A 25,594-nucleotide genomic window follows, 5' to 3' on the forward strand; every position below is an offset into this window, starting at 1 on the left:
GAACTGAATCAGGAGGCAAACAGAAGAGATGGGAGAAAATGATGTTTGCCGTTTTCTACGGCATCTCTGTATGAATGTGATTATGTGCAAATATCTCCAGGCTCCTAACAGGAATGCAGGAAATCTCAGGTCACTGTGCATTACCCTGTGGGAATACATGTTTAGATGCACTGAAATTAAACTGTGTCTAGGTCACAGCATAATGTTGTTTAAACGTTACAATATTCCAAGTATCTGGCTTAGGGCATGTACAATGCTGTCATCTCCATTACTCTTTCCTTTTTTTCCTCTCGCTTATTTTGTCACAGCACCCCCTGCATGTGCATACAAATACACAAATACATCCCTTTATGAAACTACATTTGTAGCAATGTCATATTATTCTGAATTTGTCTGTGATAAGAGTGCTTGCCTGAAACAAGATCCTTCCAGAACAATGTTTTACCCCCCAAAAAAACAACCTCCCCGGTGATGACTAACACACTGACTCACTGTTGTGCACACATTGCAACCCAGCTAAAAGATGCATTAATCAGAGGCAGCAGAACAGACTATGTTTTTTCCCCTTCGCAGATTGATAGTCTATTTTTAAACATGATTCAATGTTTAGCCCTATCACTTGAAGATAACCGTACAATCCATTTATTGCATCAGAAGAGTGGTTCTCAACTGGTTTTAACCAAGATTTTAGATGAGGTCACTCAGTACCAGCATTGTTTATCATACAGAAGTTTGCAAAATGTCCTTAAAACCAAACATTGAAATGCATTGAAATGATTGAAAATGAGTAATGTATAATCTTTTACATAAGGAAAATCTTAGAATTTAGAATCTAGTCTTAGAATGTTTTGTATGATTCAATTGTTTAGCACAATTTATCACATATTACCCCCACAAAGATTTATAATGTATTATGTCTTATTATTTCCTATGGTCTTATTATTTGAAGTAATGGTTTATATTATTGTAATGTATCATTTTTATTTGTACATTATTAATATTCATCAAATCAACATTTGTGTGTTCAAAATACAGTAAAACAGTATGTCTTGAAGTTTTATTAAAATGGTAAAATAGTTTTGTATTAAAATGTTTTTTGTGTAATTTATTCCTGTGATGGTAAAGCTGAATTATCAAAGGCTATTATTCCATTCTTCAGTGGCACACAATTCTGTTGTCAATATTTTTTCAAGCATGACTATTTGTTCATGCATTATACATTATACACACACACGCACACACACACACACACACACACACACACACACACACACACACACACACACACACACACACATATATATATATATATATATATATATATATATATATATATATATATATATATATATATATATATATATATATTTATATATATAATGCATATCATTAAAATAAATAATGTTATGAGAATGAGACTCTGAATGTAACAATTTCAGTAGTGAGAATTAATGGGAAATTAAGTGTGGAAACAAGGGGAAATTAAAGTCAATGCAAAAAAAAAAAAAAAAAAGGAACAAAAAGTAGACATTTTTTTTAGTAAAATGTGATCTGAAAAAACTCTGTAGTGTTGTATAGTGAGGGAGATTGTATCGAATATTTAGCCAGTGAAATAGCTGTTACAGTTGGTGATAGGCTACAAATGGTACAATCATGATACCAATCAAACAAAAGTCCTTTAATAAGGCAAATCCACAAGTACAGGCACTTTAACAAACATAACATAAACGAGAACGGACCCTGGCTAAGGGAGAACTGAGGGTTTAAGTAGAGGAGCAAACAAAGGAACTGATGAGTTAATTAATCAAACACAAATGAACATAATGACATATAGGAGACTAGGTCACAGGGGAACAGGCTAAATGATAACACAATGAAAACAATGATAAAAACTAAACCCTAAAAGTAGCAATTTTTTTTAATTATTTTGTTATCCTTTCTGTAATTGTATGATTGGTTATTTGTATTCAGCATTGTTATTCCCTGTCATACATTTTTGAGTCGCAACCCACCAGCTCAATCAATTCTGTATTTGTGAAGTTAGTGCAGCTAACTGATCCCTCTTTACACTCTGTTACACTTGTTGATAAAGCTATTTTGTGAGTCTGAATATTCTGATTCAGATCCTTTAACAGATCATTTCTGTTGTTCTTTATTTCATCCTAGCTTTCCTTCTCTCTCTCTTTCTCTCTGTACATTTTTCTTCTCATTTCATGCTCGAATGTTCATTCATCAGTCCTGCTCTAGCTGTTGTCATAGTACCACTGGCTCTTCTTACACTGGTCTGCTTCATAAACTACCAGCAGCTATGGTCACGACATCATGACTCAGGTACGGTCAGTGTGTCACCTGCGTCCAAACGTCATGGAAACACTGAGGATCACTGCAGCGTACATTAAACATATGTTCAACATGAACAAAATTATTGTCTTTTGTTTTCATTTCCTATTGTCATTTTGTTTTCACTCGGCTGCTCTTGTTTCGATGCAGTTGACTGCTCTGCAGTTTCTCTGACCCTCTCGGTACAAACCGATCCCGTGTTCTTTAATGGGAGTGTGGTCGTCATGGATACAGTAGCTAGTTAGAATGTCATGGATTTTGAACGAGGCTGGGAATCTCAAAACGCCGCCTCAGAGGCGAGATCATACCAGTGCAGCTATTAACACAGCGCACCTGTTAGGTCTCATTAACTTTGACTGAGTCCTGTGCAATGCAGCGCTGCTTTTGCCAAAGGATTCAGTACCTATCCTCAAAAGACTTTCACTAAATCTAAGCCAGAAAATGTAAAATAAAAATCATGTTGCCTTCATTTGAAATGTGGGGGTGAGATGTTAGAACATCAACACAAAACTACTGAGGCACTTTGTTTTTCCCAAACAAAAATTCAGTGTTAACTTCAATGGATTACATCTGAAAGTCTGTGAAACTGAAATATTTATAGATTGTATTGATCTAAGCCACACCTGCCCTGTGTTGTAGGACATTTCTTTCTTTCGGTCTGAATGAGCCACTCACACCCGACTCACTGAAATATTGAACTACATTGATGGCTATCAGCTCTGCTTGTTTCAGCAAGAAAGGCTAGGTTTCACAGGCCTGCTTTGTCAGAGGCCCTGAAGCTGTGATAGGCAGCACAGAAGGATTGTTCTCGGAGGCTGCTCGCTGATTGTGTGTCCTGACCTTCCTGTCTTCAGTACCCAGGCTCAGTTCTCCAGTTTCATTTGGTATATGGAAACTCCTTCACCTGTGGCTATGATGTTACCTCACATAAAGTAAAGAATGGAGAGACTGAACATTTCTGAACATTCAGATTGCATAAGTGTTTTTGTTTTGAGTGTGTGAAAGATTTGCACTTCTATTATTTTAATGTGCATACTTGACATATAGCATGTGAGAGATCATGATGAAGTGAACTTTGAGAAGTAAGCATACCCACCCGAGCAGGCCAATCAGGGGCTTTCAAACTTCCTGAAGTTTAAGGCAGCTACAGTGACAGAAATTGCTTTTTCTTTTAAGGGATGATATATGCCCACTTGAATTGAATTTTAGGGACATTTCCACTGGTATCTAGCCATATTGAATGTATTAGTTAAATATATTTTGTTGAAAACGCTGGTTTATCTGGAAACAAAGCATGTGATTTAAAAAAGAAAAATTTCATGGTCTTAATAAAGTGACAACAGGCAATATTAGCAATATTTTGTTTAAAATAAAAGTCCCCTACTATTATAAAATGGTTAGTTGCATAAAATATTTTATAAAGTTTGCAGTCATGCTTATATTTGGAAAAATATCTTATCTTGAATTTTTGGGGCATTATATTCATTTTGGTGGGATTTCTGCTCCAAGCCTCTGTTATTTACAACCCAGATATTTTTTGTCTAAAGACTAATTTGTAAAAGCCAGATAAATATTTTTATGTTAAATTAAATTAAAAGGGGTCATATGATGTTGCTAAAAAGAATATTATTTTGTGTATTTGGTGTAATGAAACCCATTATTTCCCACATACTATTGTTTCTCCTCTATGCCACGACTTTCTGAAATGGGTGGTTTTTTACAAAGATCATCAATCTGAGAAGTGAGGAGTGCTCTGATTGGCCAACTATTCAGTGCATTGTGATTGGCCGATTTCCGTTTGAAGGAAATGCCCCTCAACATTGTCCCGGCATGATGAGACACAACCAATAAAAACCATTACAAAATGACGCATTTGTTGCATCACGCAGCATAAACATAAAACCGTGTCTCCATTTGTGATCGGAGAAATGACAACCAACAAGCACTACTCTACACTGCTCAAAACGTTTGAATCATCATTTGAGTCCTGTGGGGGATAACCTCTCACCTGACAGGAGATCTTGATTATTTTAGTGTTTTTCTACATAACTGAGTGACTCTGCTGTGTTTAGGGTGACACAGGTGCAAAGAGTTCTGGCCCTCAACCATAACACACTCACACACACAGAGACACAGAGAGTAATGCTATAATCACATCCCACTCAGAATGTGCGCTGTAGTCTGTAATTATGCAGCGAAGGCTCAATGGTGCTTTTTGAAGCACCAATCTCTGCTTCCTTCACTTTGCGGTGTGCGTTGCAGTGTCACCCGTGCCCTCTGGACAGCAGTGCATGTGAGCGTAAATGGCTGTGCGTGATTAGTGAAGAATATGAAGAACGGAGGAAGTGGAGATAATGAATGAATAAGATGAAGCTGTGGGAACCGAGAGCAGAGATGTCACACACTGATGCCACTGTCAGTTGTATTGTACTCTCATCAACACACCCCTCAAAGACCTGCAAAGAGCGCACAACCATAACCTTACACCTTGCCTACATTAGCATTAGTGGTCTGGAGCAGTAAGCATATTAGTCAGACATCTAATTGGTTAATTAAGAGAAAAGAAAGCCTGAGTGGATTATGCATTGACTGTTCTCCTTTTTTTCCTGTTCCCACATTCACCAGTGTTCAAACACCACATTTACTTGATAACCTAAACCAGTACAGTGATACTTTAATCTGTTTTTAGTGTGTTTGTTATAAGCAAGAAGAGTGTTCATAAATCTGTTGTGGACTATTCTAACCTAAATCATAGATTTTGCTTTCTGAGAAGAGAAAATTAAGCTTTTTCAACAACTTGTTGGAATTTCGATTCCTTATTCTTTTTCTTATTCACCGGTATTTCCGTCACACAATTGTAATGCCATTATCACCCTGATGAAAACAGGATAGCGAAACTCCATCGAACCTTCGATAAAGGTGAAGTGTGTGTATTTTTGGCAACATTTTTTTTTTTACATCAAACAGAATGACAAAAATCTTATAGTTTTTGAACAATATTTGGGTATTTGGGTGACCCAGTTGAAAACTGACATGGAAGAGAAGAATTGATGGCTATGTTATTTTTGTTTTCTTTGCAGAAAGCATTCTCGCTTCTTACAATTACGGTTGAACCCCTGATGTCACATGGACTATTTTTAAGGGTTTGGAACGACAGGAGGTTGAGTAATTAACATTTTTGAGTGAACTATACCTTTAAGCTTTCGGTAAGGAACATTTTTTTGTTTGTTTTATTACCTAAAAAATGACACGCTTAGAAGCTAGTGAAAATTGAAAACAAGTAAAAATTTGAGAGTTGAAAAGTGACATAATCTATTAAAAACTTTAGTTAAACACAAAGGGATTTCACTATTGTCATTGTCTTAAACCTTATTTAACCAAAAGGTTTATTTTTACTTTCTGATACCGTGATTTTCCTAGAATTGTAATTCGAGCTGGTTTGAATGACACTTTTGAGATCGTAATAGTATATTTAACCGTATTGTTTAACTGTATTGAAAAGGTGTTGATCGGAGAGGAGTGTGTGGGGATGTGGATGGGGGGTTGGAATTTGCAGACCATGTGGAGACACAAGGCAGTAAATAAAGTGAAACCTCATGGTTGCTTTACTTTATGGTGTTTTTCCAGCATGTCACCTTCCACATACTGTTTATGGGATGTATGTGTGTGTGTTTATTGCACAGGGGGAGGACGGAAGCTTCACATGACCATAAAAACCATGCGGACAGGAGAGCTGACCAGGTGTGAGGGTTACCACGACAACCTCAAAGAGAGAGAGATCTCTCCAGTGTTTACAGGCTGTTTGACGTCAGAGAGATTCTTAATCTGTGGAAATAAGGACGATGCAGTTTAGCTCAAAATATCACAGCTTCACCTGCATCACAAGCACATTTTAGAGGACTTCAGTATGGTAGGTTATTGGTCATTGATCACCCACTATGGGACTCTTTCACATTCTATGTGAGTCATTTATAAAGAATCCATTTCTCTTGAAGATTAATGAAGAAAACAAGTAAAACTGTATTGATGTGTGTCCCGTATCAGTCAGGATATTAGTCAGACATGGACCAAGATTCTTGCTGATCATCAGCATCAGTAACATTAATATCTGTCGGTCTCATCACGTCATTTGATGACTTTTAAGTGTTTACTTTCGAAATTAAATGACCTTTTAAAAGATTCATCAATTAGCTCACTCTGTCACACATCCTGATTTATAAAGTATAAATATATATATATATATATATATTTGTGTGTGTGTGTGTGTGTTTGTTTTGATAATACAACCCATAATATGTGACCCTTGACCACAAACCAGTCTTAAGTAGCACGGTTATATTTGTAGCAATGGACAACAAGACACTGTATGGGTCAAAATTATCAATTTTTATTTTATGTGACAAATCATCAGGATATTAAGTAAATATCATGTTCCATGAAGATATTTTGTCAATTTCCTACTGTAAATATATAAAAACTTCTTTTTTGATTAGTAATATACATTGCTAAGGACTTCATTTGGATAACTTTAAATGCAATTTTCTCAATATTTAGATTTTTTACACCCTCAGATTCCAGATTTTCAAATAGTTGTATCTCAGCTAAATATTGCCCTATCATAACAAACCATACATTAGTGGACAGCTTATTTATTCAGCTTTCATATGATGTATAAATCTTAATTTCAAGAAATTGACCCTTATGACCGGTTTTGTGGTCCAGGGCCATATATAATGGTTAAGCCCTTGGACTGCAGTGAAAATGACACAAGAACAATCCCAGGTAAGGGAAACCTTTAAACTATAGAGACTTGCTGAGACCACCCTATCACCATTATATCCTTGAGCTAACATCAACTTTGTCCATAAACATCAACCATAACAGCCTTGAGTAATTCATAACAGTTAGGCTATAGATATTTCCACTTTCACTGGGCTGAAAAACAACTGGACTCTGCTAGGAGAAAATGATAACACAAAATCATTTTGTAATCATACGTAATGTGTGAATTGAAAAATGACACCTTTCACTGCAAATAGAAATTCCATTATTAAAGAGCAGGTTTCTATAAAACTAGGGCACCTTGAATGACAGAGAAATATAAAGAAAAAGCAGGAAAAAGGAGCTGTAACAGTACCTGAGGTAAAGTTACTGGTGTGAAAACTCTGCCAATAAGAAAAGAATTTTTGAGTATTAGGTTGCATCCTTATAAACTCTTGTGTGAACCCTGCACACTTGATCTGAAAGATTTTTTATCACTTAAAATTTTCTTAACACTCCACAGACAAGAGCAAATAATCTAAAAGAGGAGAGCAAGGAGCCAAATTAGTGAAATGATTCAGTGGAATCAATCTATATGTAATCAGACACTGAATCTCCTTCCACTCATGTGATTCACTGCAATTACATAACTGGAAAGTTATCCAATCAGACAGAGATCATTTGTCTTTGAAAATGATGAAAAATAGGTTGCGTGAAAAATGCACGCTTTAAAGGTTAAATCGATGCCTGCTCCACTGCCTTTTAATGGTTCAAGTTTCATAAACAACCCCTCTGTACTTTATAATCCAGAAGACATCACATCCTCTATGTGGGGGCTTACAGCACTCCTCCAAAACACCATTATCACATGTTTATATTTGTCTGTTATTACACGATTAGGTTTTAATGTCAACACCTAAATGTCATCTCAGTGGTTATGTTTGACATAAAGATGAGATCATTTAGGCCAGTTCACATCTGAGACTGTTATTGCAACTGTGTGTAAAGAATTTAACAAATACATCATTATTCAGTGTATTTAGCCTACATGTTTTCTCTTGTTTTGTACATTCAAGTTCACTTTTTTGCCCTTTGTAAACAACTTGGAGTGTATTTGAGATTCATTATAATCTCCTCCACTGAAGCATCTTACATGAATTCAACATGACTAAATTAGTTTCTATTCCATCAGGAAGGATTTCTAGGTATTTTGTGGTCATGAAAACATTGTACTATTACTTTTAAAAATGGAATTCAGGTTTGCCTAATAGGCAGCCAAGGCTGTTACTGTAATGGATTCAGTCTTTCTTGTGCGTCAATGGAAATCAATGCGCTGTCGCTTTAAATGAAGTGAAAGGTGGGCGTTCCCATCGGCAGTAAAGAGCGAGAGTAGGGCGGAGACAACATTAAATATGTATCAGTCTAGTTACCCCTTAGAGACTCAACGCAGATGAATGAGGCAGATTTGGAAGAAACACGCACGGCCACCTCGCTTTAATCACGTCCAGTTTCTCCGACACTTCCAGAGAAGTGTAAATGGGCAGACTAGAGACGCCCAGTGAGTGCATGAAGGCGACTTGACAGTGCAGACGAGCGCACGTCGCTTAAGCCACACATAATAATAGCCTACTGGTTGCGATTTTTGAATTGGATTTCAACAGTTTTACAACCTATCTCACCTTTGAGATATTGTTATTATTTTCCAAGCCTTTTTTTTAAATTCACAGCCGATATGGACACCATATTGGACAACTTCGCTTCGGACAAACTTTTTCCCAATTCCAACCTGTTGGACCTAGAAGATCTGAATGAGAGTGATTTCTTATCCAATGTGGTACGTCAAACCTCCGCATCTTCTATCATTATGAACAGTAGCAGAGAGAGAAAATGAGCAATATTAAGTTGCGAATGTCTTAAAGATTTTGTAATACTTTTTCCTGTTCTCTTATTATGTTCTTTAAATAATATTTTCTTGTGAAGTTTGGAATATTTATGGTCGTTTTGTTATTAATAGCCTAGATAAGCTTAATGTATTCTTATGCTTTTATTACATATGTATATGCGCATATATATATATATATATATATATATATATATATATATATATATATATATATATATATATATATTAGGCTACAAACACACACACACACAATATGTATGTATGTATGTATGTATGTATGTGTGTGTGTATAGGTGTTTGTTCAGTTTATCTGTGTGTTTATTTGTCACATGTCTGGGATGTTGTGCTGCAAATTAAACATGAACAAGGGCAGGAGTTCTCAAGCTGTGAAGTTTGCCCAGCTGCACACAGATGGGGCAATTTCCAACTTGAACCGGACCTTTGGGAAATGGGGGGAGGTCTTCGTTAATGTTATTTATTCAAACCACGCCCACACGCCGTAATCATCCTGTTTAACTAAACCACGCCCACGGATCGCTTCATCCTGTTTCTCGTGTCCGGCCACAGCCGGCGAAGTAAGATGCTCAAGTTATTGGACTTCGTGGTACATTTGCTTTCTGTTTGGAGGGCAGAAACACAGTCGACGAGTTTGCCTGGCACAGAAAGTAGGAGAGTAAGAAAACGAATTAGGTGGGGAACCAATTCCGTATAGGCTACTGTGGGATAAAAGGTGTACGAGTGTACTTGGTGCAAACAAATTGCACAACAAAACTGTGACATGCAAAAATAAATAAAGTACCCCATCATGTTGTTCTGAACCAAAATGTAATTTTACATGGAAAACTGAAGGTGAATTGCTTTGAGAATATCCCAGCTTAATATTTTGAAAGTAGATTACCTTTTTAATGGAGTGGTTGAGCTCTAAAATTAAAATGTGTCTGGAAAAAACTACACTATTATTAAAAGTGGTCTCAAAAACTAATAGAATTTATTCAGTGCGTGGAAAACATCGACCATAGTGCATTATTCCTATAGTGTTTCTTGGAAGAAAGTAAGTCCAGGTTTGGAACGATGTGAGTGGCTAAATGAAGAATTTATTTTCATTTTTGCATAACATATTCCTTTAATTAGGTCAGCAGGAAAGTAATGTTTTGGTTGTTAATGCATTTCACTTGATGCTAGCATAGTGTTCCATGTGCATATGATCCATTAGGAGCCCAGGACACTTTTCACTGTGATTCAGACACTCCTGGGCTAATGTTTCTACTGACACACATTCATGATGAGGTTCTTTTAATCCCATCGCAGAGAGACAGAAAGAGACAAATGTCACTATTATGCAGCTCAGACGAGATGGAACCGTTTTGACCTTTATTTTATCAGGGAAGCAGCAGCAGCAACAGACAGGAGACGTATTCTGTAGCCTCTTATGAGCTACCTAAGCCCAAATACTATTTTCTACAGTACAAAGTCGTTGATAGACTATAAATGATAAACTTTATATCTATCTATCTATCTATCTATCTATCTATCTATCTATCTATCTATCTATCTATCTATCTATCTATCTATCTATCTATATATATATATATATATATATATATATATATATATATCTATCTCATACCTCCTTAATGAAGATGCAGTTATCAGATAGATAAACAAAAGAAGATAAATATAGAAAAAACTGTTGTCCTGCATTTTGACATCCTATGTTTCATCTAAAACAATTTTTAAGGGAAAATTCACCCCCAAAATTTTCTCATAATTTACTCTCCCTCATGTCATTCCAAACCTGTATGGCTGACATTCTTCTGCACCAAACAAAAGATTATTTTTTTTTTTCAATTTTTGTGAAATATCCCTTTAAATAGTACCTTCTTATTTGTTTATGTATTTATGATTGTGTATGCATTTTGTGTCCTCATATTAATTGTAATAAAAATACATTTGTCACACCGCGGCACCTTTTCAAATTAACTTCTGTATTTGATTAATATAAAAATTTTTTTTTTTAAAAACGTTTAATAAATGGTGGCCAGGACCCAAAATATTCCCCTTTCCTTATACATGCATGTAAATTGAACTTACAATCTTGATGCTGAAATAAATAAAAAAACGTAATAGAAATGTTAATAGATATTAGATAAACTATCTAGTCACATTTAGTCACTGTCTGGCTGTATATCTCTAATGAAATCCTTTCTTGTCTTATAAGGATTAGAGTGTTAGGGTTTCTTATGAAGATTTTGCCTCTCTGTCTATTTTCTTTCTGTTGGTTGCTGAGGGTATTTAACGGGCAGTATTCAATCCAGATGTCCCTCATTGAGTAACAGCTGTGCTCCAGTTTGCTCTGTAAGGACCTGACTAAGGAGAGAGTGATGATGGAGAAAAGAGAGAAAGGCTTGTGAGTGAAGGAGGCTCATTCACGGCTCCTGATAGCTGTCTGTGTATGTGTGCATGAGCGTATGCATGCCACTGTGCTCCTGTGTGTGTGTGAATGAACGTCTGTAAAAGAACACTCCAGACACTCCATGGTCCCCCACTCTACCCCTAGGCATATGTGTGTGTGTGTGTGTGTGTGTGTGTTTGTATGTGTGTATGAGAGACACTGGCCCTTGAAGGCTCAGTGAATGACTGCCTTGTGCTCTCAGAGAGGAAATTTCTCCTGACTTACACACACTGGTTTCTGACCTCCCTGTGTGTTTTTGTTCATTCATTCTGCCATTATATTTATAAATGCCAATGGATCAACCCAGCACTGTTGCGTTGAGATATATTTACAAACTGGAATTCCTCCACAGTGGAATTTGTATTTGTGTGTGGGGGGGGGGGGGGGGGGACCAAATATCCCCATAAGGATAGTAACACCTGAAATCATGTACAAAAGGAAATCAGATTGCATTCACAGTTACCTAAAATTTAGATTTGTCATTACTTACCTAGCTTTATGTCCCTTCAAATCAGAATGACTTTCTAACAGTGCAGTGAATAGAGTCTGAAGTCTGGAGTATCATAAAAGTGGTTCATATAGGCACTATATTAAAAGTTTTCTTGCGCAATAAACACAGACAGACTATTCTTTGTTCCCTCCAGTGATGATTAATTTGGTGACAATTCATTCAGACCACTAATGCGAACTGGATTAACCAATTAATTGAAAAGGTCTGACTCAAAAGAATTGTCAAAGTTTTCAGTGACTTAAAGGTTTATTGTCTAAAGGTTATGTGTCACAAAGTTATTGTATGGCTTTTGAAGATTTGGTATGTAGTTTGCTTTGTAATGGGGCCACATTTAAGCTACTTTTGTTGTGCTTCTGCATCCTTTTTGACACTTGGAAGCTTAATTTTCCTTTTGTGTTTCACAAAATAAAGGAACTCATTTGGGTTTAGAATGACACAAAGATTAGAGGAGTAAATTATGACAGAATTAAAATCCTGCCTCTAAATAATGTTTCAATGAAAACGTTAAAATGCAAACAGATTCGTGGGGCCTTTAGAATAGGGGAGAGAAAATATTACTATCTCAGAATAAGAACTATACCAGGCAATGGAAAGTTCCCCTACAGTGAGAGAAGAACGTATGTGTGTGCGCACGTCTGGCCGTTTAAATCACAGCTTTAGAGTAATTGCACGGCTTGCGCTAAAGGGTGGAAATCAGCACGTCTCATTCCACTGTGTGTTAAAGCTAAGATCACAGAGAGGATAAGTGAACCACAACAACGCAGGAAAACCTCAGGCTTATTTAAATGACTTTATATTACATATCTGCTCTATTTCTTTGGTGCGTCCATCATACAAAGGGAGCTGTTGTTGTGATTCTGTCTCTTTCTTTGGATTTATATTGTTATTATACTGCTGTTTTTTGCCCAATCTCGTAAACTGAGAATGGCTTTGGTGATGGAGAGAATGATTCACCGTGTTAATCTCATAAACAGGATACTGTGATCTTTCTATTTCGCACTAAAATAGAGAAGACATTTATTAATATGGAAATAAGATTCTAACAAAAAACGATTAACGTGCATCTACTGATTATATGAATGGCATTTGATCTCAGCTCGCATCAAGCAATATCTGTGATAATCTACAGAAATATGAAATCAATTAAATGCCTCTCTTTCGTTTTCTGCATCATACCAGCATTCTGACTGTTTGTGCTGCTTATTCACTGACGCAGAGGATGTCACACTACAATATTGTCAGTGAATCTATGCGAAGAATTCAGAGACGAAAATGAGTAAAATACAAGTCATCTACCAGTCTGACATCTTTTACCTGTTCAGTCACTTCCCACATGTGAGGAAAAAACAGAAACCTGTAAAGCGAGGGAAGTTTAATGCTTTTCTTCCATCTCCAGTATTCTGAAGAGAAGATGATGAGTCAGATTCAAGACTATTCTTTAGAAGCACATAGCGTGCATGTCTGAACACTAAAAGACTGGAGATGATATCTACAGGTTTGGCAGGTCCCACCCGTCCCAAAATTCGTTTTTGCTTTGCTGGTGCATCTTCGAACACTCTGAGCCTGAAGGGTTCAGGGGTATAGACACCATATGTAATATCTAAAGCAAAGCACAATGCATTTCATGTGTATCCTAGAAATCAGGGAGTTCTAGTTGACAGCCGTGTTCTTTTTTATTGTGACTGAAATAATAAATGATGGTCTTTGATTAGTAGAGACAGACATCTTCTAGCAGGAGTCTGGGGTGAATGTTGAGGGTTTGGAGCAGGGGGAGGTGAGGAGCATCTGGAGGGGAGGAGTGGAGGAAAGGCAGCACATTCCTCCAGAATTTTCTCTCAGATGTAGCTGTCCACACTTTTTTTTTTAAAAGGAGAGAAATAGAGAAAAAGAAAGAGGAGGAAAGTAAGAGATGTTGCGTAATCTTCAGAATGACTAGGCCAACGATAAAGATAGTAGTGATATGGCTCTAACTGTTACTCTCATGGCAATTCTCAACATCTGTGAGCTACAATTAAGATGACTGTAAAGAATGAAGAAATGATTCAACTCTCTGGGTGTGATACAGAAATAGAAGTTTAACTCTGTGATCATGGAGTCGGATTGATCATAGCAGCCACACGATTTAACCCAGTCTTCCACCGAAATAAAGGCTAAAGCTTTTAATCAGTCACTTTTTCCCAGTCTGTGTGAATCTAGAAGAAAAATCTAAATTGAAACATCTTGTAATTTTCACATGTGCTTAGTTCTCACACACGTTCTTGACCTGTTCTGCACAGGACAATGTACGCCGATCACTCCCATCACGTAGCTTTGTCGTGTATTGCTCAGTAAAGGTTAAGTATGTCTGTTGTTGTCATCCCTTTGCCTTGGGTTTTAAATCTGCTCATTTGGACATAAATAGAGAGTTCACTGAGGTGTGTGCTTACGTGAGCGTACATTCACACACGCACAAAATAACCAAATCAGCAGTTAGTGTGTAGAGACTTAAGGGTGTGTTAGCTTTGGTCCTGTCAAACCAGATCCTTTCATTTTTTTTTTTTTCAAATTGCTAGATGCTTTGAATAGTTTTGAAGCATTTGTAAAATACATTATAGCCATGCAATTGTTCGGCGATAATAGTGGGCGCTGACTCTTTTCACCCCGACGCCCACCCTGTTATTGTGTAAGACATCTAGGCTAAATATATTTCATGTTTTTGTTTTATTTAAATATGAACAAATAAAACAAACCCTAATCAGTATATCAGTCACCACTGATTATTATTTGATCCCTTGTCCAAAAATTAATTATGCAGTATTAGGTTTACTTCTTAGCTAATAATGTAAAGGTTCTCATAAATATTTCATTGTAAGTCATGGAATAAAATGTATTAATTAAGTAAAATTAAATACAATAGGTGATCCAGCTCTTTCCTTGCATTCAGTAAGGGGACCTTGGCCTAAAAAGGGCTGAAAATCCACAATTTAGACTTATCTTAGAGATATAACTCTGTGCCTGTGGCTTGAGAACAGTCAGGTGTCATTTTAAAGTCAGTTGTCATTTAACTTGACATTATGAACTGGTTTGAAGTGCTCAGATACCCCAGCTGAATTTTTTTTTCTGCATTCCTCTCCTCAGCTGATGTTTTAGCAGGAGTTCCCTGACATGCCAGAACTCCTCCTGCTCTCCAGGCACTCTCTCTATCTTTCACTCTCTCGGTCTTTCTCCCGAGGGGCTGCTGTGAACAGAACTGTGGATGTTGTAGAGATCTCCGCCAACTGCTCTGTTCAGTGACCCTCGGAAGTGTACTAGATTTAACCTCCAAAGAGAGTCCTATCCCAGTTGAATTATAGAAACAAACTGCAAACTGATGGCATGATGGAAGGAATATTGCTCTATATCCAGTTTAGTGTGTCTCTGGTCGTTTTGGTCAAATCCTGTCAGAGTGTTATTTGTGACTCAGATGTTGGTCTGAATAACTGGCAGCTTCTTGATCTAACAAGAAAGTCTGAGCTGGAGCACATTATGTTACCAAGGTACAGTACAGAGCCTTTGGGGCAAGACAGGCAAGAGTTTCCAGGACGTTTTAAACTGTATCTGCACTCTTGGATTTTGTTTTGTCTACTAACCTTTGCGCTAGAGCATGTTTAACTTCTTCTTCACACGTGGAAGGCATATTCTTAGCCCCATTCTAAGGCAGTGAGCCCTGCAGAGACATATGTGTACCCACTCTTAGCTCTGTCTCACCCCTCGGGCTCTGAATAAACATGTCAGGTGGGTGTCAGTGTTTGCAGGGACATGTCGTCAGCTTACCTTGAGGACCCCAACTCAGATATCCAGCATTGTTTTCCCAGACTCCCTCTCTACTGAGGATCAAAGACCCAGATGATTAATGTTAATTACATAATGACTTTTAATTCCAGGGAACCGTTTTGAATATGCAGTATAACAGAGATGCTAATGAGAGATAATGTATTGTATTATAACTGCAATGGATAATATATTTAATTCCCATCAAAACTATAATGAAGCAGGTTTCTACCTCAGAGTAAAAAGTGTAGTTGTGTAATTGTGATTCTATTTTTCTTTATATGTCAAAACTGCAGCTTCATTTCTCATAACTGCATCTTTATATTTCACAATTATGATTTTCTCATAATTGTGACATATTTCTTGTCTCAGTGTGACTCACATTATTGTGACTTTAGATTTCACAATGTGATTGTCACATATTTTACTCATTCTTGTAGAATTTATAAATCATTATTGTGACTATAATTCACGATATCCCGCGCAGATTAGATTTTCGTGTCGTTGTTACTTTTCACAATTATGAATATTTCGAATTCTTCCGATTTTATTTCACAATCTGAATCTTTCTCACAAATTGCACTTAATTTCTCATAATTACCACTTTGTTTCTCAGAGTTGCAGTTATAGTTTTCATATTTATGAACTGCAATTTTTTTCCTGAGAATTGCAGCTTTATTTAGTTAAGTTGTGACTTTGGGTCTCTTTATTGTGACTTCATATCTCACATTGTGTCCCAGATATTTTACTATTTCTTGTGACTTTATCTAACAATTCTGACTTTTCTGATTTTGTTCATTTATTTTATACAGTGTGAATGACAAATTTGACTATTTCTTGTAGATGGGACGTAATATCTCACACTTATAAATTTCTGTCTCATCTTTTCCTCACTGTGGTCAGACAGGAAAAGACTAGACTAACACAGCTATTTGGGCTGTATACAGGATATTCTTCTGCCCAGGGCTGTGTTGCCACAGGCTCTTTTGAGAGGGCCAATTTAGCCTGGCAAAATTACAGAGTACAGGGAGTCCTCTGAAAGGGGGGATGGAGAACACATCTGCAGACCCCCTCCTCTTCCGAAATGCAACAGTAGCAGAAAATAGAGGGGGTTGTGGGGATTCCTCGCTCCTTAGGATATCCCTCTAGTTCATTTGTGTTCTCGGTTCCTTTGCCCTCTTCATCTAAAAGTTCCAGTATCTGTAACTCACTGTCTTTGAGTTGCTTTTTTTTACTCTGTCACGAAAATCTAGTTCAGATTTGTCTATATTTCTCCCATACTCAGTCTCTCTACCACCCACTGTTTCACCTCCAGAAGAGCTCGTCTGGTTTGTGGCCCTCAGTGGCTCCCGTCTGGAGGTGGGGCTGAAGCCCAACTGCCTTCTGTGGTCATGGTTCTCTTGCTCTGTGGCTGACAGCAGAACGTAAGAAAAATCTGGAACTGGAATTAAGAAACCAGAGGAAGGCGAGAGGGGGAAGGGACCTAAGAGTTGTATTTGGAAAGTTAGAGGAAGAAAAAATGACAAAGAAAGAAAGGAAAAAAGTGGGAGAAGGGAGTGAGGGTGCAGGAGGAGAGCAGGGACTAGAATAAGATGCAGACTTCAGATCTATCACCTCATTGTCCATCTTATCAGTACTGCTTCCAAAAAGGTCGCTGAGTTCTAAACACAAAAGCTGGCACCTTTGAAATCCTTTCAGTGAGAAACCTGTGTGACCTGATCTCCAGAGAGGTGGGTCTGTGTCTGGTGGCAAGCTTACAAAAGTCACAGACTGCAGCTGTTAACTTGACGCCATGCCTGTAATCTAAATCAGCCCTCACCTGTGAACACCTGCAGAGGCCTGGCTCCCTCACCTGGAAACGCTGCATCCCCGGCCCCCCCACATGCGCCTGGCTCATCATGCATGCTGAGCGGATCATAATGAGCGTTAGTTCATGACTATCCTCCCTGACCCATCTCTGATCTTTCACAGCTGCCACAGCTGGAATCTGAAACTGAGAATATGAACTGGCTTTAAAGTGCAGATGTGCTGGTTTAAAGACAATATGATTGCTAAAATGCATCCTCACCCTACATTCACATGTGAATATCCCTAATATTTAGGTAAAAAAATACAGATGCAGTGCAGATGAGTTAGAATAGTTCATGCATGCTTCTTGGAAGAGAAAGCTCTAAATATTTAGATATGTAAATAAATAAAACTGATCAGATCATGCTGAGGCTGAAGCTGATGTTCATGCCTCACATGAGGGAACCTTATTTTTAATAGCATCACACGTTGACTAGTGTAAACACTAAACATCTGCAAACTCCATTTCAAGTTCAAGAACTTCTTTCCTTCTCTCTCTTTTCTGCTACTCTAAGAATGAATCTTTTCGTAGTGACTCATTGTTCTCAGAATCAACTCAGCGAGAGGCACATATATTCCCAAACATTGTGGGTTTGGCTGTATTCCCAATTCCACTGCCGCTGAAGGATTTTTATCAGCATATTTATTTTTCCAAAGACTAATGCGTTATTTTCTTGTGCACCGAGCTGCTCCGTGCACACCCTGCACTCCAGCTCCAAAATGACAAGCTCCCCTCTCCTCATTTGCATACTGAGTTCTGATTGGCTGGAGTGCAGCTGGAGGTCTGGAATAAGGGAATGGAATGCGATGATTCGAACAGCCGTGCAGTTAACCAGCCTGCTTAGACCCGGACATGACCCAAACGTTACTTCAAGAAAATGGATCAGATGGAAAAATAGGGCATTGCTCAGCCTGCACACACATGCTTTGCACTGCTACAGCTGTGGTCCATTTTTTTTTGCATTTTAGAAAGAGTACCCAAATGACAAACCAGAAATATTTTAAATGACCGTATTGGCTAAGCTGAAAAAAAATATATAGGCTATATATATACTGTGTGTTTATATATATTACATGAACCTTGACTTTTCTCTTTGATATGTGAGAGCATACAAAAAGAAATGAGATTTCTTTTAGTATGTGCTTCTTGTTTCAATGCCTTTTGAAGCTGTAGTACTGTAAGAGGACTACTTCTAATTATAAAATGCAGAAATACAACTCTCTCTTCCTTGTTTTACTCAATACAACATAGATAAAATCATTCTGTGTGTTTTGTTATGCAAGACTAAGACACGGATGTCGCAGAAATGAGCTCAAAAGCCCCAGCTTCAGTAATCATTGTGAAATGTCAACATAAATGCATATGATACACGTGTGAAGGATCTGATTGGTCTGTTGTTGGATAGCCCTCTCTGATCCAATAAGGCTTGAAGACCTACCTGATTTTTTAACATTAAGTAGCAGATCTTGACCACCAGTGCCACTTTGAGCAGCAAATGTAACTCAAAGTACCATGTTCCTTCAGTCTGCATTTTGAATGTGAGAAAAATCATCTTATTAAAGGGATAGTTTAACAATCATTTACTCACCTTCTGTTAGTTTTTCCTCTGCTGAACACAAAATAATATATTCTGAAGAATGTTGGTAACCAAAAAGTTGACAGTAGTATTATTTTCCAACAGCTGAAAGAGATTCATGCAGACAGGTTTGGAACAACTTGAAGGTGAACAAATGATGACAGAATTTTCATTTTTGGGTGAACTATCCTGTTAATGTCATTATTCTGCTTCTTATAAAGGTTCGCCTATAATCCAGAGACATTACTTGTTTTCATTTCTCCTAAAATTAGACCCTAATGACAGAGACACACTCTTCCAGTACTTCCAAGATCTTCTGGAATTCTTCCTCAGAGGAGCCTTCCAGATGTGGAATTTCAGGACTCTTGCATCAGCACCCCAGCATTGCATCATTACCATTGGCCCCTGTAAGGTCAACCGAAAACCAGACAGACACCACATAAGAAACTCTTAACTGACACTTGTCAAAACAGGAAAGAACTCTACAGAGAGATAAAACCGATTAGAGAAGCATTCTGACTGTCTGCTCTGATAACAAATGTACACAGGACCACACAGACAGAGAAGTTGCACACGTGAATACAGGTTTCCATCAAAGCTCATTCGCAATAAGCATCATTTATATTTGCATTTTGCATTAGGCTAATGGCTTACTTGACAAAAATGTCAAAGCACTACTATGCAAATGAAAATACACATGCAGCCTGCAAGCATATGCAGCTCAGAGTTATGAAATAGCAACTTCAGTCTGGATTAATCAAGTCTGTTAGTATATCCGCCCCACACATCCAGGAGCAGGAACATTTAACAAACTTCAAAAGTTTTAGGGTGGAACTGTTTATTCTGCCATGCTCAACCGTGGTGATTAGCCTGGCACTGACGGCAAGAGAGCTGCGTCATTTCACAAACTCGATCGTCAGGGTGTTCCCAGGATGTCATTCATCAAACAATACGGATAACTGCCATTGCAGGGTTTGTTTCCTGCTCCTCCGCTTATGCATCCATATGGTGAGCAACAAGTTTGACCAGATACTGCGAACTCAGGTTTGTTGTTTTGGAAGCTCTGTTTGGTCGACTGGGGACAGCCAGAGTAAACATTCATAACAGCACTGCTTTCCCAATGCCCTCTTCACAGAGGTCTTGCAGTGGTTAGGGGTTTGTGTGGGAACTCGCACAGGTGCTGGGAGTCTGGATGTGTGCACGTGTCCTTATGTGTGATATGTGGCTGGTTTATATGCCCTCTGTGCTCCAGGTGTGTCGTTCACACACCTGTCCCCGTTCACCAGGATGTAAACACGATCAGGTCCTCTCACACCTTTGTCACACCCTGGCTCAGCAAACACACATTCGCATACCCGTACAGCAGAGACGCACACACACACGTCCTTCCATTCGCAAAATGACGACATGCATTGTAAATGCACTCATGCATAGAAGAATGCGTGTCTCTTTTTTTAAAATCTACTTTTCAGACAAATGCACCTTAGGCTAAATAACAGAAGGGGTTTATCAGTGTTCCTCTGAATTTCATTTGAATTAATCATTTGAAAAGGGGCTGTATATCGAATTAGCATCTCAGAATTTTATTTGAGTTGATCTTTGCTTATAATAGCATGATCAGGGAGTGGGATGAATTCAGCCAAATGATTGTTTGTTCATGCATTATGGTATATAGATATGCTTCAAAAGTTTATGGTTGGTAAGGTGTTTTTGAAAGTCTCTTATGCTCACCAAGGCTCCATTTGTTTGATCAAGAATACAGTTAATTTGTGAATATATTATTACCATTTAAAATAAATGTAATTTACTTCTGAAGTAAATTATTGTCTTTGCACTCTCTTCCCAGCATTTCTCCGAGCAGATGGAGGATTTCTCCAATGACCTTTTCAGCAGTTTCTTTGATGATCATCTGTTGGCGGAGAGGAACCCATTGTTGGATATGGATCTGGACCCCCCAAACCCGGACATCCAGGCAGAACACAGCTACTCTCTCAGTGGGGACTCTGCCCCACAGAGCCCCTCTATGCCCATCAAATCAGATGACGATGCAGGTTAGCAAGCAGCTCTATTCATTCCTCATCTTACATGTCATCCATCCAATCAGCTCTCTGTGTTAGTTTATCAGAAGATTTTACACTCCTGATAAACGCCGTAGTTCAAAGCATCATCTATCAGCAGCTCAGTTATTCAATAAAGTCCCTTTCTTTTCTCTGCGTCTCTCCTCCTTATCTCCCGGAGCACCCGTGCAGCACAGAGTTCCTTGACAAAGCTCTAGCCAAGAGCTCCGTCTACCATTGGAAGCTGGGAATTCCAGGAAGGCAGCCAACACTCATACTCGCTCACTCATTCTGTCAGTTCATCCGTCTGTCTCTCTCGCTCTCTCTCTCTTTCTCACACACGCCACGATCATTCCAGGGAACTGTAGACATCCATAAAATAAAAAGGGATCTGGTTTCCAGCTTCAAATGGAGAATTTAAAGGGGGGGGGGGGTCCGAGAGTTGCATCATCTTGAACTCAGGTTGACTATGCAAGGAGTGTGTGCACGGACTGCAGCTACTTTCCAGTCGGGCTTTAAATCAACAAATCCCTAAAGAAACATGAAGGTACTGCAGGATTTCTCGATCCATTTAGTCAGACTATAGTGCCAAAGCATCCAAAATAAAGGTCTTTCAGAACACATTTATGCCATTGTTTCTTTCTCTCTGTGCTTTCTAGCTCAAAGAACTGAGTTTACAGAAAAATGTGAACATTTAGGTTTGCAGCGGCAGTTGTGCTTCAGGGGTACAATTAGCCAGGTGTGATTTGTTAAAAAAAATGAATAGTAAAATGAAGGAAATAATAGTTGAATTAACAATGAACTTACTGACAGTACATTTATTTATACAGTTTTCAGGCCTCATCAGATATTTAGCTGTCAAACATTTGAAATATATTTCAGCAATCTATACCCTGCCATACTACTATGTACCTTTTTAGAGGTAAATAGGTAACAAAGATGTCCTTTTAAAGGTACTGAAAAGCTGTTGAACCCCTTAAAGTATAGTTTTTGCTAAAAAAAAAAATTCTGACAGTCTATGGCGCTTCGATGAGCACATTGAGTTCAGGTGTTTCAGTTATGTGTGATGTCCCCTCTGATCCATAAACCTGCCTCTACAAAGACTGAGCGGCTTTAAGGGGCAGTTAAAGTAAGCGCTGGCTGGTTCACTACTTTGTCTCCTGTTGCTCTGCAGTAACTTTAAACCTGCTAATGAGCATCGCTTTTCCGTCTCTGCCGGCCTGGAGTCACCCGGCTATGATACCTGCTGTCCTGAGAGACATCAAAGCCTTACAGTGCCCTGTGGGCAGGACCCAGTAGCTTCCGTAGAGTATACGGAGGGACTTTTGCATGTAAAATTCAAACAACTTTTGTCCATTATTGAGGAACATCAGTTCTAAGCAGCATTTAAGCTACCACATGGAGAAACGGAGAGAAGTAAGTTAAAATGTGCAGTTATAATCAAGCTGCGGCAGGTTTTTGCCTTGTCTTCCTCTGTCTGTCCGAGTGCATGACATAGTATACTGTGTGTCACCTCAGTGTTTCAGAACAAGCACACAACACAAAGGCCAAAATGTTTATATTGATTAACCAGCAAGACCAGCCAGCTGGTTGGTTTATACTGGTTAGTGCTGGTTTGGTTCATCAGGGATGTCCATAATCTCATTTTGATTTAATAACTAGAGAGATGAGAGCATGAGAGGCTCCTTGTAGAGCCAAGAGATAGAGATGACCCCTCTGATCTACCAGATCCTTTAGAAAGTGTACTGTTGGTCTAATCATGTTTGAAAAAGCTGTAGAGACGACTAATCCTTTATTTACAATGGAGGCTGTGCATGAGTGTGTTTGCTTTAGTGCACCCTGGTGAAGGACAGACTCTTATGGCCTAATCTGGTTTACTAAGCTGAAGGGTTAGGCACTTTTACAGAGGTTCCCCACAGACTGAGAGCTATGAAGTATAAAACCCGGCGCTCTCCACCAAACAGCAGAACTCCTAACGAGCCTTGCTCTCCTGTTGTAATCAAACTCCTGCTGATGTCCTTCCCTAACAGAGGACTAACATGAAAAACCTGCCGTCCTTCTTTTACAAGGCCGCATAATGTTTTATCGATCCTGCGGTGGAGCCTGCACACGAATGCTACCGAGGGCGATGTGATAACGAGGGCTCCCACTATACGCAGTGCTTTCCTTCTCTTTGAAGCGTCCAGACATGTCGAGCTGTTCTCTAGCCACCCTACATGCCCCCAATCTCTCACCTGCCCCTCCCACACCATAGGCTTTTGTGTTAACAGTATAAAGAGAAGCTGGTTTGCTTTACCCTTCCGGTCAGTGACCCAGTCTGTCTTCCTCACCTGCATCTGTATGAAACCCCCTCCATGGGGTCTGGAGTGTGAAATTTGTCACTTTCAAGGAAATATCACTCTTTGATTGCAATGTTCTCCATGGTGTTAACATCCCGCATGATATTTGCCAATAAGGCCCTTTAATTTTTTTTTTAAAAAGCACACAAATGCATTGCATGACTGAAGATTGTCTGATACACAGTGATTTATAAATATATTTACTTTTTGATTGTCAAAGGATTCAAATTAGTTTTTTTTTAAGTGGTATGCTTATCAAATACTCAAATTAATAAAATTAAGAGATGCTGTGAATAATCTGAGCTTCATTTTACATAAGCTCATCTGTGCCCTACTGTCCACAGGACTTGTGGTTATATTTTCCAATGTAAATTTATTTTTTAATTTGTTAATATATGTAAACATAGATGTCAGCTGTCAGCTGAAAACTGTTTAAATTGTGCTTTGAGAAACCTTCATTCTGTTTTATGCAGTAGTTTTCTCTGTTTTTAACATCTGAATGATTGACTCTTTTGAGAGACATAATTATTCTAACTCCACGTGTCACTCCCCAAAGCATTTTAAACAAAACTTTTAAAATGTAACAGTCAGTCCTTTTTCTCTTTGTTCTGTTTGTCTGAGCTTGTTATTTCTTTCCTTAGACTCAGAAGGGATGTGGTCATTCAGTCAGGATCTCACAGCCATTCTAGTGAAGCAGGAGCCCAGCCTGATGTCAGAAAACTGTCCTGATACATCGCCCCCTCTGGCCAACACCAGCACCTACTCCCATCCCCTCACGCTTGCCCCTCCGCCACAGAGAAACCACACCGGGGAAAAGGTAAAAATGGCCATCATACAACTAATCTTGAAAACCGACGTTGTTTTCATACTCGTTTTCTTAGTCAGGAAGATGTTGTTTTTAGAGTGGGTATCAAAAGATGTAAGCGAGCTAATGATGGTGAACCTTACACACACTGCACACCAAAGGGACCATTGTATTAGTATGACAATGGAAAACATGCACACACACGTGCTTCATGTGCTCTTTTGCTCCTCTGGCAGCTTGCTCCACTTCTCTGCCCAGTGAGCATGTTCGCAGTATGAGTGCGGGTGTAAGGAGTTGAACTTACTGAAGCATGGGGATCGGCTCCAGCAGCATCAGTGTTGAGCTGAGAGTAGATGAGTTCTTTGTGGCTGCTGAGGCCTCTGGAATCTGGCACCGCACTCTCTTTGAGCATCAGAGCCATGGAACTGTTCTCTTCTCCTTGACTTGACACTAACTCAGGCCAGACTTTCCGCCAGCTCCCATAAACTCTGTCCTCCCTGGGGAGCGAGGTTGTACTGTGTGAAGATACCTGTCAACAAAATAAGCAAATACACAGAACAAGGGCTTGAACATTTTTGCTAGAAGTTAACAAGTGAGAAGCGCTGTCAAGAATAACTTAATTGGCTAGAAGAAATAATATTCAGGATGGACGGGTTATATAAGCACGTGTCATTTATTTAAGAAGGGCAGCGAGACACGCACATGGTGTAAATCTGTTCTGACATCCCACTGGGTTCTGCTGTATTGTCAGAGTGCAGCTGTACTGGAGAGCGTCCTCATGGAGACACTGTGACCGTGTGCCACAGGAAGAGCAGCTCTCACCAGATAAACACAAACCATAAATAACATGGCGTTAAGACATGGAGCACCATAATAACTATAATTCATGATCTGCATATATTACATAATCTTCAGGCAGTGCTTTGGAACCATTTGAGGCCACCTTGAAATGTTGAATTAGTCCAAGTTATTGGTCCAACTAAAACAGAATATGACCTGATTTTGATGTAATTTAATTTTAATGAAACTTGACTAGAAGGGGAGGATGGCTATTCGAAATATGTTTTATAGACACTTCAAAAAGAATTTATAGACACACAAAAGATTCAGTTTTTGTGTATTTACAGTTTTTATGAATCAGTTTCAGTCCTGGGATTTGAGGCTGACAGGCTGTATAGTTGTAGAGAATATTTCAGTGACTCTTACTGCAGG

At 38.6% G+C, this 25,594-nt stretch overlaps 1 protein-coding gene across 2 annotated transcripts in view; it reads left to right on the forward strand.

The window, feature by feature from the left end:
- Positions 1–8,527: 8,527 nt before the first annotated feature.
- The window catches only part of creb3l1 (cAMP responsive element binding protein 3-like 1), a 29,873-nt gene continuing 12,806 nt past the window's right edge, over positions 8,528–25,594 (forward strand). For both annotated transcript variants that reach the window (XM_026267693.1, XM_026267694.1), the window contains exons 1-3: positions 8,528–8,935; positions 21,028–21,232; positions 24,219–24,394. In XM_026267693.1, the coding sequence (XP_026123478.1) occupies positions 8,834–8,935; positions 21,028–21,232; positions 24,219–24,394 (483 nt within the window). In that variant the 5' untranslated portion in view covers positions 8,528–8,833. The remainder of the gene's footprint in view (positions 8,936–21,027; positions 21,233–24,218; positions 24,395–25,594) is intronic.

The sequence above is a fragment of the Carassius auratus genome, chromosome 7 (genome assembly GCF_003368295.1).
Source record: "Carassius auratus strain Wakin chromosome 7, ASM336829v1, whole genome shotgun sequence".
Classification (NCBI taxonomy): Eukaryota; Metazoa; Chordata; class Actinopteri; order Cypriniformes; family Cyprinidae; genus Carassius; species Carassius auratus.